At 35.5% G+C, this 17,320-nt stretch overlaps 1 protein-coding gene across 1 annotated transcript in view; it reads right to left on the bottom strand.

The window, feature by feature from the left end:
• Positions 1-2,517: 2,517 nt before the first annotated feature.
• The window catches only part of CNTLN (centlein), a 199,609-nt gene continuing 184,806 nt past the window's right edge, over positions 2,518-17,320 (bottom strand). The window contains 3 exon segments of the mRNA XM_069002458.1: positions 2,518-3,186; positions 11,079-11,156; positions 12,441-12,626. Of these exon segments, the coding sequence (XP_068858559.1) occupies positions 3,085-3,186; positions 11,079-11,156; positions 12,441-12,626 (366 nt within the window). The 3' untranslated portion in view covers positions 2,518-3,084.

The raw sequence follows: 17,320 nt of genomic DNA, 5'->3' as shown, positions 1-17,320 counted from the left end.
GGGTTGTTTCCATGAGCATCAACAGCAAAACACCTGATTGTTTGAGGTGTTAACCATTAACATTTCAGTCTCTCACACCCTCCTGTGGACTTGCTAGAGCATAATAAAGATTTTTGAAAGGGCTAAACATTTAAACAACTTCGAAGCATCATACAACTCCACGTATTTCATATTTAATGCATATGTGCATAAATACACATACACATACGTGTGTTTGTATATATATGCACATATAAATTTATATAAGTCTATATGTATAAATATAAAAATGGTTATATTTCAGGGCCTCACCCTTGTGTCACTGTACGTAATGATTGCAAACAGCCCATTTATTTCACACGCGCAGACGTCAGCTGCTGCTGCCCGAGGGACAGGCGTGTCTGACACAGTATTTCGATGGCTGCAGGGATCAAAGCACCGAGCCCATTTTTTGGGAAAGTTTGCCATCTAGAGGTCGTATCAGGCAGGACCAGGAGAGAAAACAACAAAAGAAAAACAGATAAAATGGATTTTCTAGATGTCCGTAGGCATAGTTAGTACAAAACAGCACTGCCTTTAATATATTTAATGTTTAGCTTTGCTAGCAATATCATCTTGGAAGCATTGAACTAATGCTTTTCCCCAAATCAGAATCAGTTCTTCACTCAGTTTGCAACACACATGTGCAACGAGCTTGGTTCTAGTGTAAGGGGATTCTTTAAATATTCATATAATATAACCAAAATAATTAATTTTAATCCTGTTACAGTGTTAAAGATTTTTTCAGAGATCATCTCCTTCGCTGCTGGTGCAGTAAAGATCAAATAAGCAGTAAAAACAAGTATGTTCATTACAGGTAGAATTCAACATTTTTGAAAGCAAAAGGGAAAAAAATTTTTTTCTTTGGAGCACCATCCTTTTTGCTGTCCTTACAAATATCTCTCAAACTGCATGACTTTTTTTTCTCTGAAAAATGCCGACTGGTATTTCCATTTTCATTTGTTTACATCAAATTAGAGAAGAAAATCATTTTTGAATGAAAATACCAATAAAATACCTTTAAAATATTAAGAAAGCTCTTCAAAGATATTTGGCAAACTTTCCAGCACAGTTTGCAGAAAGACTAGCAGTGTTATACTTTCAGGAACATTGTGCATAAATCTGTCTCCAGCTGGGTGAATGGATTTCATTTTGCTCTCTCTTTTGAGATGAAGTAGATAAAAATTCGGTTCTGCAGCATTCTTGTTTATTCTGGCACCAAGAAAAGAGGTCTCTTCATACCCAGTTGCCCCGGAGATACAGAAGTTTGCAGGGGCAGTAAAGCAAGATGTTTAAGTTATGAGAAAACGTTCATAGTCAGGAAAATTCCCTCTTTTTGAGACATATTTTCTATGGGAATTAGCTGATGCTCCCTGCATTTTCACTTTGACAAAAGATCATCAAGTGTTAAAGATCAGCACCAAGATCAGACTTGCAGCAGTGGGTGTTTGGGAATGTGGACGTGAAGACAATGGGGATCGTTTTCAGAGAGCTTTGGCCTCCTGAAGCTCTTTACATTAAGCTGTAATAGATGTTTTGTTGAAATTATTTTTAAATACATTTTGCTGGAATTACTGAAAAACATAAGAGCGTGGTTTCCACATGTTTTGATGAATTTATCTCCCTTAATTTTTGTTGTCATTATTTTATTTGCATTGGAGCCCATGTAAATTTTTAGCTTCTGTAAAACCCTGAGGGAAACGGTTCCCACAGCTCAGTTTCATTTTCATGTGAGTGGCTTCCTTTTGCTTGCTTTGAAAATATCACACAGTTTCATATGATGGCCCTTATTTCTTGCATTGAAAAAGGTGGTGGTCAATCATTCTGAAAGATGTGGCAGGTTTTTTATACAGGCCTAGTTCCCAGTCTTAATTTACAGGTGCAGGCAGAATATGTTTGCATTACTTTCTCTAATTCTAATAAAAATTCTCACAAGCCCCTCTGTTCACCAGGTGCAACTGAGCAGAGGTCTTCCTTTTCTCAGAGACACCAAATAGTGAACTCCATAAATTAGGAGATACAACATTACATCCTAGGAAAAGCACTGACTGACATGCAGAAAATCTCTGTTTCATGCTTCAGTTAAGTGAACTTAGCCCAAGTGGATCTTTCTTCTGATTCCTCACCCGATATGGATAATGATATCTGTTGTAAACCAAAATTATATTCACAAATGACGAGACATATATAAGAAGTAAACATTATTAACACATGAATTCATAAACTTGTGTCTTGGTTTTTTTTTTCAGGTGAGCTGGTCCAGAGGAATACAACCCTTAAGATCAAAAATGTGAAGAAGCAGAAATTATTTGTTAGTACTGCCAGAGAAACCTTGGTGGAAATAACTGATTAAAACTCTACACCACTTCCTAAGGTAAGAGAGCTTGCAGCTAGTTGTTTAGCTGAGAAAGAACTGGATCTACTAGTAAAAAAAGCCGTAATAAAAAAACCTTTATTTTATTGATTTTTAAAAAATACATTGCACATATTATGCTCCAATACACTCAGAAGCAAATACAGATTTTCCAGTATTACTCCACACAGAATATTTTTATTCTACAGTCATTCAATTTTTCCAACACAAAAGCATATCTTTTTATGTAGCACATATCAGAAAGCTGGGCTTTACAAAGAAGCTAAAAGAAATTAGGTATTCAAAATCCCAGTGATATCCCCAGTTCCTCTGTAAATCCTACTTCTACTGTTGTGATTAGTACAATCAGGTGTTACTTAGCTGCTTTTTGTTCTTTCAAAATTGTACAGATGTGTATTAGTCATAACAAAGACATCCTCTCTCTACAAAGCCTGCACATGTGTTCACTGCCAGTACATCTAAAGGAAAATGATTTTGAACTTTGCATTGATTTTTAGCAATTTTTATCTTCAAGAATCAAATACCACCCCTGCTTTCTAATAGGAATTTAATTAATTCCTCTTGTTCAACAATTAATTAGTTCATGGTTTCTGTGTATGTATTGAACATGCATATTGACAGTTTATGAGAAGAGGAAAGACATGAGGAAACAGCACACATTTTAGTCACACATTAGATAAATCCTAGCAATATCATAGAGTGTGCTTCATGAGAGAACTGTACTCTTCTACCAATTTCTTCTTCTCATTTAATTTTTCTAGTATGGCATCCGTTAAGTATGAGGCAAAAGGAAACTGAAAAAGAAACAGAGTAAGAAAAATGGTCATTGAACTTTATTTTCTTCATGTGAAAGACATTTATTAAATATCTTTAAACTATCAGATTTCACTTAGTTCTGTCAACTACCACACACACATATCTGATCTTTAAAGTTCATCTGCCTGGTTAGTGTCTGAAAATTTGCTCTCTATCATAAAAATGATAAAAGAGCAGTGTAAAATGAAAAAAGATAAACTCCTTATTGAACAATTCATGCTTTACTGACCATGTTAATGATGTAAACTGCAGTACCAGCATCTCTGTCATTTATCTTCAATCAGCTGATCAATAAAAGGTTACAGTCACCTCTAGGGCATGCAGAAATGGTAGTGTATAAGTGTAAGTTCACTACTCTCAGGAGGCTGACACAGAACTACCAGTATAATTCTCACTGCTGCAGCAAATTGCCTTAGACTCACGCACAAAACCTTGTAAATAATTAAAAAAAAAAAAAAAAAAAAAAAAAAACAACAAAACAAACAACAACAAATTCCCCAAAACAAAACAAACAAAACCACAAGAAAACCTCTTAAAGTAAAATCCCAAACCTCCAATTGCATAAACTGGAATATGACACAAATGTCTGCCTCTCTAAAACTTTATACCAAAAAATTGTATTGATATATCTACAGAGAAAAATTAAAACCTCTTTTATAACTTCTCTTATATAAAGATGCATTTGTACAACCAATGTCTTCAAAGGAGATTTGGTATAATTTTCAGTGTCATAGCTTTAATGCATAAAGAGGTTTTTCTTTCAAAGTCTTGGTGTATCAGTGCACTGTTCAGTGGGAAATATTTTTAGAGGTGGTACAGAACAGTTGTTGTGGCAGCTCCATCCAGAGTGGCCAGTGCTGTGCCACAGGAGAACAGGACAGTTTTCCTTCACTGTTGAAAAGTCTGTAACAGCTTTCACAGGGCTCTGTCAGCTTCCTGAGCACATGGTGAGACCAGTGGTGACTGGAGGGTCAGTACCACAACAGAAGTAACAGCTCATTCAGAAGGAGAGATAATTTAACATTATGAAGCCACCAGAAATAAATAAAGTAAAATATAGCAGCTAGTGGAACAGGCCAATCATCATTTTCTGCTTTTCACAACCGTAGTTCGAAGCCACACTTTCCTATCTGGAACTCCTGTCTAGTTTCACACTTCAGTATTCCTGTGCTAATTTCATTTTTTCACTTCTTTATTCTATCTGAAAGAGAAAGTTGTATGGTACTTACACCAGATAGAGTAGTGCTTGTTTCCTAGATAGACATGAAACAAAAAATATAAAAGAAACAAATAAAAAACCCAGGCATAAAAGTACATAAAATACAAAATGTAACATTTGAAGTGATATGCAGACTTGAATCTATGTACTGATATTTAAAATTACTAACAAGTCAGAAAAAAAATCTAAAAAGGGAAAATCTTGTTAATAGAAGGCATGTATTGTGAAGCGATATAGTGGCAATCCTACATGTTGCTCAACAGTCGCTTTGTAGTTACAGGAAAAGGACAACGATATGTATTTTTTCCCTTTTCTACAGGAAAGGAGGTTTTCAAAGGCTGGTACTTGCTGGCCAGACATGTCTCCATCTGTCAAAAATAACTTATGTGTATGGTAAGAATCTTCTAGAAGACATCTATACCTGTCAACTTTCTCCTGTGTGCTATTGTGATGACATTTTGGGGAATAGAGGGTTTGAACTTACTGAGCAGAAATCTATTCAGTGTAATATAAGACATAATCTTACCTGAAATTCTGGGGCACTTGCTACTACGCTTTAAAAACATTGACTTCAGCATCCAGTTCACTCTAATTTCCCTCCCTCTTCTTCTAGGTACGTCTTTTATGAGAACACTGTATCATTACCTCAAAGTCTCTAATTCTTCTTGCCTAGCTTGACTACATCCATTTCTGATACATTTCACCTCCTTAATGTTGTGCCCGAGATGAATGGTTTCTTATTGATGTCTCTGGCTCGTATCATTCTGACTACATTTTACTTGCTGCTCACTACTCTCTGTGGCTTCCATGTCATAGCAAAATGATCTTTCAAGAACTCTTGCCATTTAAGTAATTCATTTAAATCAAGAGCATTTGAAAGTGGAACATTATGGCATTCTTTCAACATTTGTTGATTTCAGAGAAAATGCTGTATGTTTCTCTCTGGTTTTGTCTCTGTATAGACATTCAGAACTGGATGATCTCTAGAGTCTTCATCTTTAATACAAGCCTGTCAGATTTACTTTTAATGATGGCTCTGCCACTATCCTGGGAAACTTCCCTTTACATTTCTCCCCAGAACTTCACAACTGTTGAAGTCATCTCTACTCTAAAGCATTCATCCCAGCTTCTAAACCTGCCATATTCTTGGGGAAGGCTTTGGAAGTTCAGTGGGTGCCAAGTGCACACTGAAGGAGTGAAAGCTTGTTTTTACCACTGATAATTAGGTATTTTAATACAGAATGATATTTCTTTTAAATGTTTTACAATTATCTGTGCCACAACCCATTTAACTGACCATTAACAGTGGTGATCCTAAATCAGTACATTATGGTAGGCTTTAACAGAAGTAGTATTTAATTGATCTGTATGATTTCACAACATCTGAAAGTGCAAACTACATGTGGATTTAAAGAATTTTATTTATTGATTTGACTTTCCAGATTTACAAATTTCTTCTTTGATAGTAGAGAGCTATATGAATGAAAGGTGTATTTCTTACACAACTTATCAGACAGATATCTGATAAATGTAAGGTAATACGATCCTAAAGACTCAGAAATAGTGACAGTTAATTCTGTTTCTCTCATCCACTTATTCTGAAATTAAGTTTGCTTCTTTTGGAGATCCCTTCTGTAAAAAGCAAACTAGTAATATTTATTGACCTTACACCACATGACTGAGTCTCTGCCAGCACAAGTGCATAAATATACACCGATCTGCCAGTGAAAAGCCTTATAATGAATGCAAGGCAATGTTGTTGTTCTAATGAGACATAACATCTCCATTTGCAGAGTGTAGCATTACACTCTGTCTTCTGCTTCACAAACTCTAAAATGTGTTAGCATAAAAATAGAAGTATTTAGATTTTGGAATATACAAATTAGTGGTTACAACTATTTCAAACCTCACCATATGGATCATCAATATAAAATACATTTTCTCAACAAAAAACTGTTCAAACACACTGCAGAGATGCCTTAGATTGAATTAGATGAGCCACAAAAAATAATATGAAATAAAACTAGACACTAAGACCAATAACCAAAACATCCTAATTTCACTAAAAAATAGAAGTCGAAATTTAAAAAAAGATAAATGCTTCACTTTATTGTTGTTTTTTTTCTTATTCTTTGTTCTTATTCTGCTTTGTGGTGGCTGCATATACATCATTATATAAACACATAGGTGCCTATCTGTATTCTTACCCTGAGTGCCAAGCCAATTTTTCCTTGTTTTCAGTTCAGGATGAGTGATATAATGTGGTTTTGTTTGTGTTCATGAGATAAAATATAGATTTATACCATAACGGATTGTCAGTGCACAGGACTAAGCTCTTATTCTCCTAATGAGAAGAAAATCATGACCTGATATAAGTGCTAATGGTACCTAGGATGTGGTTCAGACTGTGCTGGTGCTGCTTTTTAAGGTGCAGGTGAAGCACCTGGTGATGGTGGCAGTGGTGAGTGTGCACAGGTATTTGTGCATGGGTGAATACATGTTTCTGGGTGCGACCTCTTCAACGACACACACAGACTGGGGAGAGACTAATAAAAGCAAAGCAGGAGAGTCACAAGCCAAGAAATTTGGAAGGAAACAGCTACGGGTGTTAGCGTCCATTCCCAGATGACAGCAATAGAAATTTGCATTCAGAAGCCAATGCAAATCGTAAAAAGAGGTTGGGGAAAATCCTTACTGGCGATTAGTTAATATACTGTTCCACACCCTATTCTAGAGATGTGCTACACAAAGAGTGCCCACACAATAGAAGGAAAGGGAGACTTTCTGATGTTTTCACAATTGGAATATGACTTTTAGACCCATAATGAAATCATGAGAGGAAAGATTTTATTAAGCAGCTTTGTTTATGTGAGATGTGATATCCCAAGGAGGGCATGAGGAGGGAGGAAAGGTAAGTGCTGCTATAGATCTCACAGGGACATGCTAAATCAATGCTGTCATTTACTTCACTGCTTGGAAAACTTCGGCAGATGATTTGCATTTTATTAAAAAATAATTCTTGGAGACTTCAGGCAGTAATCTGGATTGGGCTACCGTGCTATACACACACTCAAAATTATTAACAGATTGTTCTGACATGGGTGTTCCTTAAAATAAGTCACAGTGAATGAAAGCCAAGGATGGTATAAGAAATCATGTTTAAGTTACATGAGAAGAAGTCATCCTCTTGGCTTATCTATGTAAATTTCCTATGATGGGAAAAAGCTAGAGAAGATTGCTGTTTTGTCTGAGTTTTTAGGGGGAGTGTTTATGATGATGAGAAGAGAGTGCTACTATACAGAGCCAGGCTCAATTAATAAGACAGACACACTCAGATGTGAGGGATGAAGTGGGTAAAAGCCTTATCACTCGCCTTGCAAGATGTAAACACACATATATATTGAGATAATCATACTTGCTCCCCCCCAAATATTATAAACTGCTAAAACCTCAAAGGTCTATAATGTGAGACCTCTCCCAAGCCCAAACAGTAATGTGTAATTAGTCTGATGCCTCTACACATGTGCAGGTAGCAGGTATCTGCATGCACCCATGTGAAAACTCTCCACATACAGGTTCTTCACAGGCCTGAGAACCTTTTCCTTTTATCCCAGTGTCAGTTATTGAGACGATTTATTTTTATTCTTTCATTCTTTAGTGAGAACAATCTAGGGCGTTACTGTATAGAGAGAGACAACAAAAAAAACCCTACTTCTTGGCCATTCAAGATGTAGACTGAGACAACAAGTGATTTTTACCAGCTCTGCCGAGTTTATATATGACTGTACTTTCCTATTATATGATTCTTATTTACATAATAACATCCCTATGCAGAGATGACTCTTTCAAATCATAAGCTTCTTAGCAGTGGTGTAGTTTCTTCACATAGTAGTTGATAAAATAAGGACACAAACTCTGACTGGTATCTGTGAGTTTCAGGAATGCAAGAGTATTTATAACTAAAATATTAATATTCTTGTAAAGCTGGCAGATATTATATTTTTTCAAGTAATAAGAGTATGGAAAATAAAGGTAGAGATGAAGTGAAAACAGGTGTGGTATCCTTTATCATTACACTTTAGGGGAATCTATAAAATGACAGTAAAAAGCAACTAGTACTCAGTCTCCCCCAAAATTCTAGTGCAGCAGTAAAATGGCGTATGTCAGTAATAAAAATAAAATGTCTATGACATTTTAAATGTTATCGTACTGTCACAGTGGAATAAAATTAGCTTGAAGAATGATCTAAAGGGATATGATGCAGTTCATTATGTATAACAGCAACAGCAGCAGTTTCCCAGTGTTCATAAAGGTTTCTCCATTAAATTTACCTCCAGTCAATAATTAGGAGTCCACAAATAAACCTAGGCAATTAAATCAATACTGCTGGGCAATTATGTTCCAAAGTCCTGGCTCAATGGCACAAAAAGACACTATATCAAACTGCAATATTAAGTGATCTGATGCAATTTTCCACTGAACATTTACTCAGAATAACAGAAAAGGGCAATCCTGCATCTTTGTTCAAGATGCAAATAGGTAACACAGTGTGCCAACACATAACACTTAGCAGGCAGTCTTATGAGCAAAATCCTGCATAAAGCTTACATTTCACCATGGGCTTTAGTTTGCTGATCAGAAATATTACCAAAGCTTAATAAAAGAAACCACAACCAAAGTCTGCAAGATATGAGTAAAGCATTTTAAAGGGCACAGAGCTGTTCCATGAGCCGCTCTCAAATACATGAAGAAATCTTAACCATTTCCATCTATGTGCCTTAGCATGGACAGAAATGAAAAGCAGAGCTGGCTGCTCCCCAAAACCTCTATAATCCTCTTGCAATTCTAAATATGGTCTGCTTGCCAAAAATTACTTCTACACTCAGTGTTTCTTCTGAGGAACCCCACAAGATGGAGCAAAAATCACTGAAAATCATTATTAACTTGTACACAAATGTACACAGCTAAGAGCAATGAGCTCTTCTATCCTTATGTAACATTTGCAATCTTAATATACCTGGTTTCATTCAACAATTCCTTCACTCTCCATCCCCTGGTTTTTGCTGTCTGTCTATAGCAGATGAAGAGAAGTGATAAAATTCTGCTTAGTGTTTTTTAGCGATTTACCAAAGAATAACAAAAACCAGAACAAGAAGTCTTCATTGTATTCCATGAAACTGATTCATATTTTGGAGCCCATAATATGAGCAGAATCTTGACATTTATAATTTTTTAAAAACTCTTAAAATTATGACAATTAAATGAATATAAATAATTGTGCTTTTAATGCTGAGTTTCATGTAGCATTATGAGGTTTAATTAAAACGCCAGTTTTTCTGACAAAGCTAGTAAAAGCACACTGATATTTCTATCTCCTCTGCTGCAGCAATTAAGCAGTAGTAGTAATTTTTGATAATGAAAGAGGGAAAATCTGTCATTTCTTACAAAATCTGGTCACAGGATACAATCTCAACACAAAAGCTGTTAATGGTAAAATACATAAATGTGATGTGAATGTTCCTTTGGAATGGCTTTCAAAATATTTTCAATCATTCATATTCTTAACTGATATTAACTACATCGTTAATGGACCCATGCTAGTGAATATGCATTAGGAACACTGGTTTTATAAATCAAGTTTTATTTCTTTCCAGACATCAGCTGCCCATCATCTAAATAAAAGAGACAACTAAAAATATAATGGAAAAGTTTCAAGAGTCAGTGTATGTTGTCAGTGATGTCCAAACAAAAGCTGACTATGGCTAGAAAAGCTGGGCTCTCACCTGCCAATAAACTGCCCTTGATCACTTACAAGAGGGGAGCATCCCAGCAGACTCTGTGTGTATTAAAAAAAAAGACTTGAAAGAGAAGAAAAAGTATCACACAGGTCACAGCAGCAGTCTCAATGGACCCCTCAGGGATTTCTGCTAGTCTCAGACTTGTCATCCTCTATGCAGCTTTCCTCTCTGCCCAGAAAATGTCGATAGGAAAATGTTTGAGGGGCCTCTGGTGGAAATTTTTTCATTCTTTCTGCATTGACAGGATGCCAAATCAATATTTACTTCCCACTAACAAGCTGCTCGAGGTCTCAGTAGAAAATATTGTAGAGAATGCGAGAAGACACGATAATAAACAGCTGTCTGGCTATGAGGAAAACATGAATTGACTGGAAACAGGTCCACAGTAAAAGGTCACTGAAACCCATGAACTCCTCAGGTGTCCATAACAACTAGTAACTTTAAAGGCACATAAAAAAAAGTCTCTTTTTCCTAAGAGGTATGAGAGAATGGATCATTTTCACTCTAGCAAGGATTATACAGTGTTTCAATAATTCAATTAACACATTTGCCAAGATATGTGCTGGTTTTCTCCAGCACTGTTTTACTGGCTAAGTTAGCTTAAGTTAGCTGTTAAGTTAGCTGTCACAAATCCTTGATTAACATCTCTTGTTTTATGCAGTAACCCTGGTTTTAAAAGAAATAAAAAGGAAATGCTACAAAACAAGGATTTCACATTGCCTCATCACAGTGTAATTTGAGGCCATCAATGGCACCGTAATTAAAAATACAATGTATTAATTACAATCTAAAAACACTTAGCTAATCAGAGTAGAAAGTTACAATTCATTGTGGGATGATATAAATTGAGCACCTGTACTTCAAGAAGTTTCTGTATATGCTGTAGCCATTCTTTATCTTTTTGAAATTCCATTTTTGTCCTTGCTGTTTCCTAAAAATAGAAAAACATCAGGAGCAATAAAGGAAATGTGTAACTGGGTATATATTAAATACACAGCATATGAAAGTCGGAATCACATTTGCAAAATTAATTATCTGAAGCATATCCACCAAGTATCAATGCTCTGTTAAATTTTTAAACATATCCTTGTCTGTTCATGCCCCTAGAAATGTGCATGGCATGTTCTTTTCATATGAAATTACTGGTGTAGTGTGATCTAAGTCTAAATTGTATGAGTCCAACATAAAGATGCCTGAATCTATGCACTGATAGATGGAATATATAGTGTATGTGTAGATTGAATTCATCACCTGTGTTATAACTTTGTTTTATATTTATAGTTAAGTATGTTTATGTGTTTTACACATATATTCACAGTGACTGAAACAAAAAGAAATAGGACATAGAAACTACTCCGAGAATGAGATAAGCATGGAACAACTCTGTCAAAGTGAATCACTTTATAGGGTTGTATAAATGTTAGTAAACAGGCCAGGGATCAGCCCATTATATTTGTATTCATGAGTGTAATCCATATCAGTGCATACACATACGATGCACTGTTATTTAACCAACGTGAAAACTCCCTTTTCGTGACCTCTTTAATATAAAGCTCCAACAAGGCTAAATCTAAGTCATCACCAGAGTACTGTTACAGCCCAATAATGGCCAACTGCTAGACACTTGCTAAAGTAACTGTACAGGCTTTTTCATATATTATTTGAGCAGGACTAAATAAATCTGGATAAGAAATCCTATCACTGCATCTATTTAATAGAGTGATTTGATGAAACACTACCAAATATTTCATAGTAAAATGTATGATAGAATCAACAAAAAAGGCAATGAATTCACCCAGAAACCATCTGTCTACCAGAAACACCTTTAATAGGTATCACAATTCAGACAGGAAGCATCAACAAAATCAATCTAGCACACCAAGATACATTCTGATTTTGTTTTCTTTAATGCAGAAGTCTATTTAAAATGTACAACCCTGCCAAATAGCCTAATGAAAAAGGGAAATACTAAATATAATCTCTAGATACACATGCTCTAAGCAGTCTATTTATACTTATGCATGCCTGAAGTCTTGCCACCTCATGAATCTCTAACCTGACCTTTTCATTTAGATTAAATCCTTCTTGATTTTTGTGCTATATCTTCCACAATGAAATTTCAGTCTTTACCTCCAAATCCTTTTCCTCAAGGATGGAAATAGTCAGCATCTTCTCATCTACACCTTTCTTTACTGAAGTCCTTAAAATAACATACCTCATCATCTTCTTCCTGTAGTATTTCGTAAAGATCAGTAGTTGAAACGTTAAGGATAGATGCTGCCAACTGAAGACACTCTTGGGAAAGACCCTTTTTGCATGCTTTCATTCCCCCCATTCTTTTTGCCAGTTTGATTTTTGTTCTCAGCTCTTGTACACTGCGGTGTAACTCTCTGGTTAGAGTCTAGAAGACATAAGCAAAAAATTCTCTACTGTGATTTTTTTTTTAATAGTACAAGCAAGATGGTAAAAACAGTATCATTTAGACTAAGCTCATTTAGATGGAGTTATCATCATTCTGTGTTATTGGTTCAACAGGATATGTGCTGGAATATTAAATTACAGGATACTTAGAACATGAAATATGAATAAATACGGTAAACCAAAAAATGTTCTTAAATGTAGGTATTGTTTTATTATGTTTTTAGCAAAATAACTGTTCTTATAAATGCCATCAGTAGTAAGACAAAGCAGCTTCCACAGAATCAATCAAAATCCCCTCCTGGATCAGTCTACCAGAAATGTTCTTGAAATAAGAACATAAGTGTCAGGCTTTACTGTGGTCAAATAGAGTAGTTTTTTTTTGTTGTTGTTTGTTGTTGTTTTTGTTTTTAAGCTTATTGACAGTCTCTGCATGCAGAAACACCAGTGCACTTCCTTTTTCAAAACCTGAAATTTTGTTTCCCACTAAGACAGGGTAATTCAAAACTGTCCTGGCTACCAAGTTTCTACCTTTCCTATTTCTTAAGTCCTGCGGTTCAGCGAAATAACACTAAATATCAGTGTAAGTCATCAGTTTTATAACGAAAGTTATTTTGGTTTAATATTTATGAAACTATGACTCAAAGATTTTGTCAAAAGCTGAGCAAGACAAGTTTATTTAAAAATTGTTGACTAACAGGACTAGTAATCCATTTTCAGATGATCCGCCTAGAATATTCTATTTCCATGACTCAAGCAGAACTGTGATTGTCAACACAGACACCTTGGTTGAGTTTAAAATGAGAGATGATTTTCTTTTGATAATCCTAGTGGAGCTCATCTTATTAAGATACATCTCAACAGCAGCTGATCAGCTTCTGAAGATTCTTTTTCTATAGAATGCCATCATCTCATAGAAACTGACTACAGAATTATGAAGCCGTTTATTGGCATTTTGGGTAAAGTATTTTATAGTCTCTAGTGTATCTGAAACAGCCATTAGAGAGCATTTTCTAATGTATTTCAACAAAGGCACAGAAGACTCATCCAATTCCAAGATTTGTTTGTTTGTTTCCTACCACTTCCCAAGTTAACATTTTTCTGTATTTAATAAAATTTAATTACTAAAAGTAAAAATACCCTACCACAAATCTGGGGAGAGGAGGTACAGTGAAATTTGTCCAGTTTTCTAATTCAAGTGTGAGTCCCTCCAGCCACAGAATTTCCAACAAACTATTTCACACATAGACCTGTCTGCAAGTGCAGAGCTGAGAGGAATGAAGAAACTTGAAATGTAATGAGCAAGGATCTAGGGCAACTTGGACTAAGCTCATAGAAGGAAATAGACTAAGAGAAGAGGGAGCCTCAAAAAGAAAAGCACCCATTATGAAAAACAATACAGTTAAATCACATGTTTTTGTGGCATCTGAAATGGTCTAACAGTAAATTGGCTCTTGCAACACGTAGGAGATGTATTTGACAATGGAAAAATAAGTTCAACCCTACTTTTTAATAAAATTGAATCAGCTTCCCACGTTTTAAAAGGAGATTTCTCTCAGACGTAAGTGATCACCCTAGAAGATGCACATTTGTAGCCTGATGCAAAGAGGAAATGTAAATTAAAGGAGCAAAATTAACTGCAAAGCCACATGGAAAGGGCACAAGTAATGACAAACAAAAAGCAAACAAAAGTTATGATAATAAACAATGTTAAACATTCACTTGAATGCCTTAGAAAACACTGAAATATTGCCAGGCAATAGTCATTTGACATTATTACATAAATTGGTATATTGGTATATCCAAACTCCGAAAAAAGTTCATGATGAATGAATAAGCTGACAGCAACAGTGGAACTCAGAAACTGCAACTCCAGTGTGATTGTCTAGTCCACAGTTCCAGAAATGAAGGTGCCAGAAAGACAAGTACCAGAAAGACACTGAAGATTCTATAGCAGCAATTTAAAATGAAAGGAATAAAAAAATAAATTAAAAAAAGAAAGTTAGAAAAAAAGAAAAAGGAAAAAGCAAGTTTAAACAAAAATCAAAGACAGAGAAAATTACAACTAATAGGTTTTAATATGCAAGCACACACTTTATATATAATCACAGTAGATCATACATATGGAGGACTTGCACTTCAATTCCTCTGTCCCTTGAGCAGTTCAAATACACTAAAGCATATGTGAAGCACAAACCATATGTGAAAAATAACGCTTCTTTACGGACTTTCAAGTTGGACTCTGAGAGACTAGCTATTTTTGAACCTCCCTCCTCTAAGTTATTAAGTTGATATAATGTTTTGATATACATTTTATCACTAAATAAGCGCCTTAAAAAATTATAGTCTTCCTATGATTTTGTTTTTTCTTCTGATATTTTCTCATCCATCGTATACTAATGCATTCATGTGCTAAATTGTTTACTTATTAGTGATTTAATTTATATGTCTGTTCATGCTCCAATTTATAAATGTTCAGTCTCAAGCCACACAGGTTTTAGAAACTGAAAGACCCATTTCCAAACTGAAAAGTACAAAAACTCAAGAGTTAAGCAACATAGGTTTTGCTGATGAGCGTACTGAAGCCACAATAACGATGTTTCTGTGATTAAGAATTTGATCAAATGCATTCTGGAGCTAGGTGTAGGATTTTGAACAAACACATTTCCCTTTTTGTATTTCAAAATTGTTTATTTTTAAATTAATAGGCATAGGTGATGCAAAATGCCTAAAATTAAATCAGTGCAGTATATGACTTCTGTACTATACTGATATATAACAATGCCTTTATTAGTACTAGTAATACTAGGATTTGAGATTTTTCTCCTTGTTTTTTTTCTTTCTGCTGTTAAATCTAGAAGATATTTTGTTAGTAAAGCCATTTTCCTAACTTAGATGTTATCGTCAGAGTTATTCCTGTGGGACACACATAGCTGCTACCAACCAACTAGAATAGGAGTTCCTGATTAATTCCTGAAACAAATCTACACTGCTTCTTGTCAGATCAGTGCAACTGCTACTGATCTGACTAGGAAAAAAAAAAAAGCTTAAAATTCTAACCAAATGAGCTTAAAGTTCCTAGTCCTTTTTAATCGGTAGCAATTGTTGAATTATCTACCAACACCATATGATTTATATAGTACACATTACAGATGTTGGGTTACTTATAATTCTGAAATATATCTATTCTAAGCCTTTTTATTTTATTTTCACTACCTAAAACATTTATTCTTAAGAATATATTGTTTTTAAATTTGGTCTCAGCATGTAACCACTTCTTAGCACTGTATCTTTTGCCAGTTTTGAGATGTATAAAGACAAAGGTCTTCTTTCAATTAAAAGGTCATATTTAATTAAACACTCAAAGAAGCCATGGTAATATAAAGACCCTGACAGCACACTATTAATAAGGCCTTCACATCCCAAACCACTGACACTTGTTGACCCTGGGATTAACACAATTTGATCAATGGCCCTATGTCATATGACCAAGGCAATGCAAAAATTTTTCCAGTAATTACTATGTTAATTTACACACTCTATTGTTTCTAGCATAATAAACCTTAATGTTCCCAAGACAAACCAAAGTCTGATGGTAGCTAGCACCATACCTACATATAGCCAGATTTCAGTCTTGCACTGGTGCAGATCTCAGGGCAGAGGCCATGGCTCACAAGTCATGGATAATTTTAAGTTTTACTGTATTTTGTACAATAGTAATAACAGTGTGCTGCATCTGGCTGAGATCACAGAATCATCAAGCCTGGAAGAGACCTTCAGGATCACCTAGGCTTTAACCACAGTGACCAAACTGAGGTTCAGTTTAGCTTTGGCCCTTCTAATATTCTCTCCAAATACTTGACATCATCTTTGTAGTCCCTCCAAGTTACCTGTTCATCCTTCCAGAGATGCTATGCTCTCTTCTTTTGTCATAAGTTCGAGCCTAAGGTCTCTACTTAACCAGGCCAGTCTTCTGCCCTCCTGGCTTATCTTACAGCACAAATAGAAATGGAGTTGTCTTCTAACAGCTTCTAGGGTGCAGTGTTTGGGATTTGTAACTAAACCAGTGCTGATAACATACCAGCCATTGCTGAGCAGCACTGGCACAGTGTCAGGGTCTTCTTTTTCCCATGTTGTCACCTCAGCAAGTGGGCTTGGGATGCACAAAATGTAGAGAGGGAACACAGATGGGACAGCTGGCCCCAAGTGACATTTCACACTTACAGCACTTAACAATAAAATCTCAGGGGAATGGTGGTTTGTCTGTCAGGTAGATGCTGCTCAGAGACTGGCTAGGCATTGATCTACATTACTTGGGGATTTATTCCCCTTTCTTTCCTTTATTAAACTGTCCTTACCAACACACAGGTTTTCTTACTTTTCCTCTTCCTATTCTTTCCCCAGTCTTACTGCGGAAAGGGAGCAAGCACGGAGTGAACAACTATGTGGTGTTTAGCTGCTGGCCAGGTCATCCAACCAAAAATATATGGAAGAATGTAATATACAGAACAATTTTATATGTAGCATTGTGTGTGTAGTTCAATATGAAACTGTCTTTATATACAAGTGATGTGTTCTTAGAAACTCATTTGTTTTGTAGATCAGAAAGGTATACAGACTTTGCTCAGAGCATTAAACCAAAAATGAAGTGGAAAATCTTTTCTGAAACAAGGTTAG

This window comes from Aphelocoma coerulescens, assembly GCF_041296385.1.
Source record: "Aphelocoma coerulescens isolate FSJ_1873_10779 chromosome Z unlocalized genomic scaffold, UR_Acoe_1.0 ChrZ, whole genome shotgun sequence".
Classification (NCBI taxonomy): domain Eukaryota; kingdom Metazoa; phylum Chordata; class Aves; order Passeriformes; family Corvidae; genus Aphelocoma; species Aphelocoma coerulescens.
The sequence above is the reverse complement of the archived record's forward strand: the minus strand, read 5'-3'. Positions and strand labels throughout refer to the sequence as shown.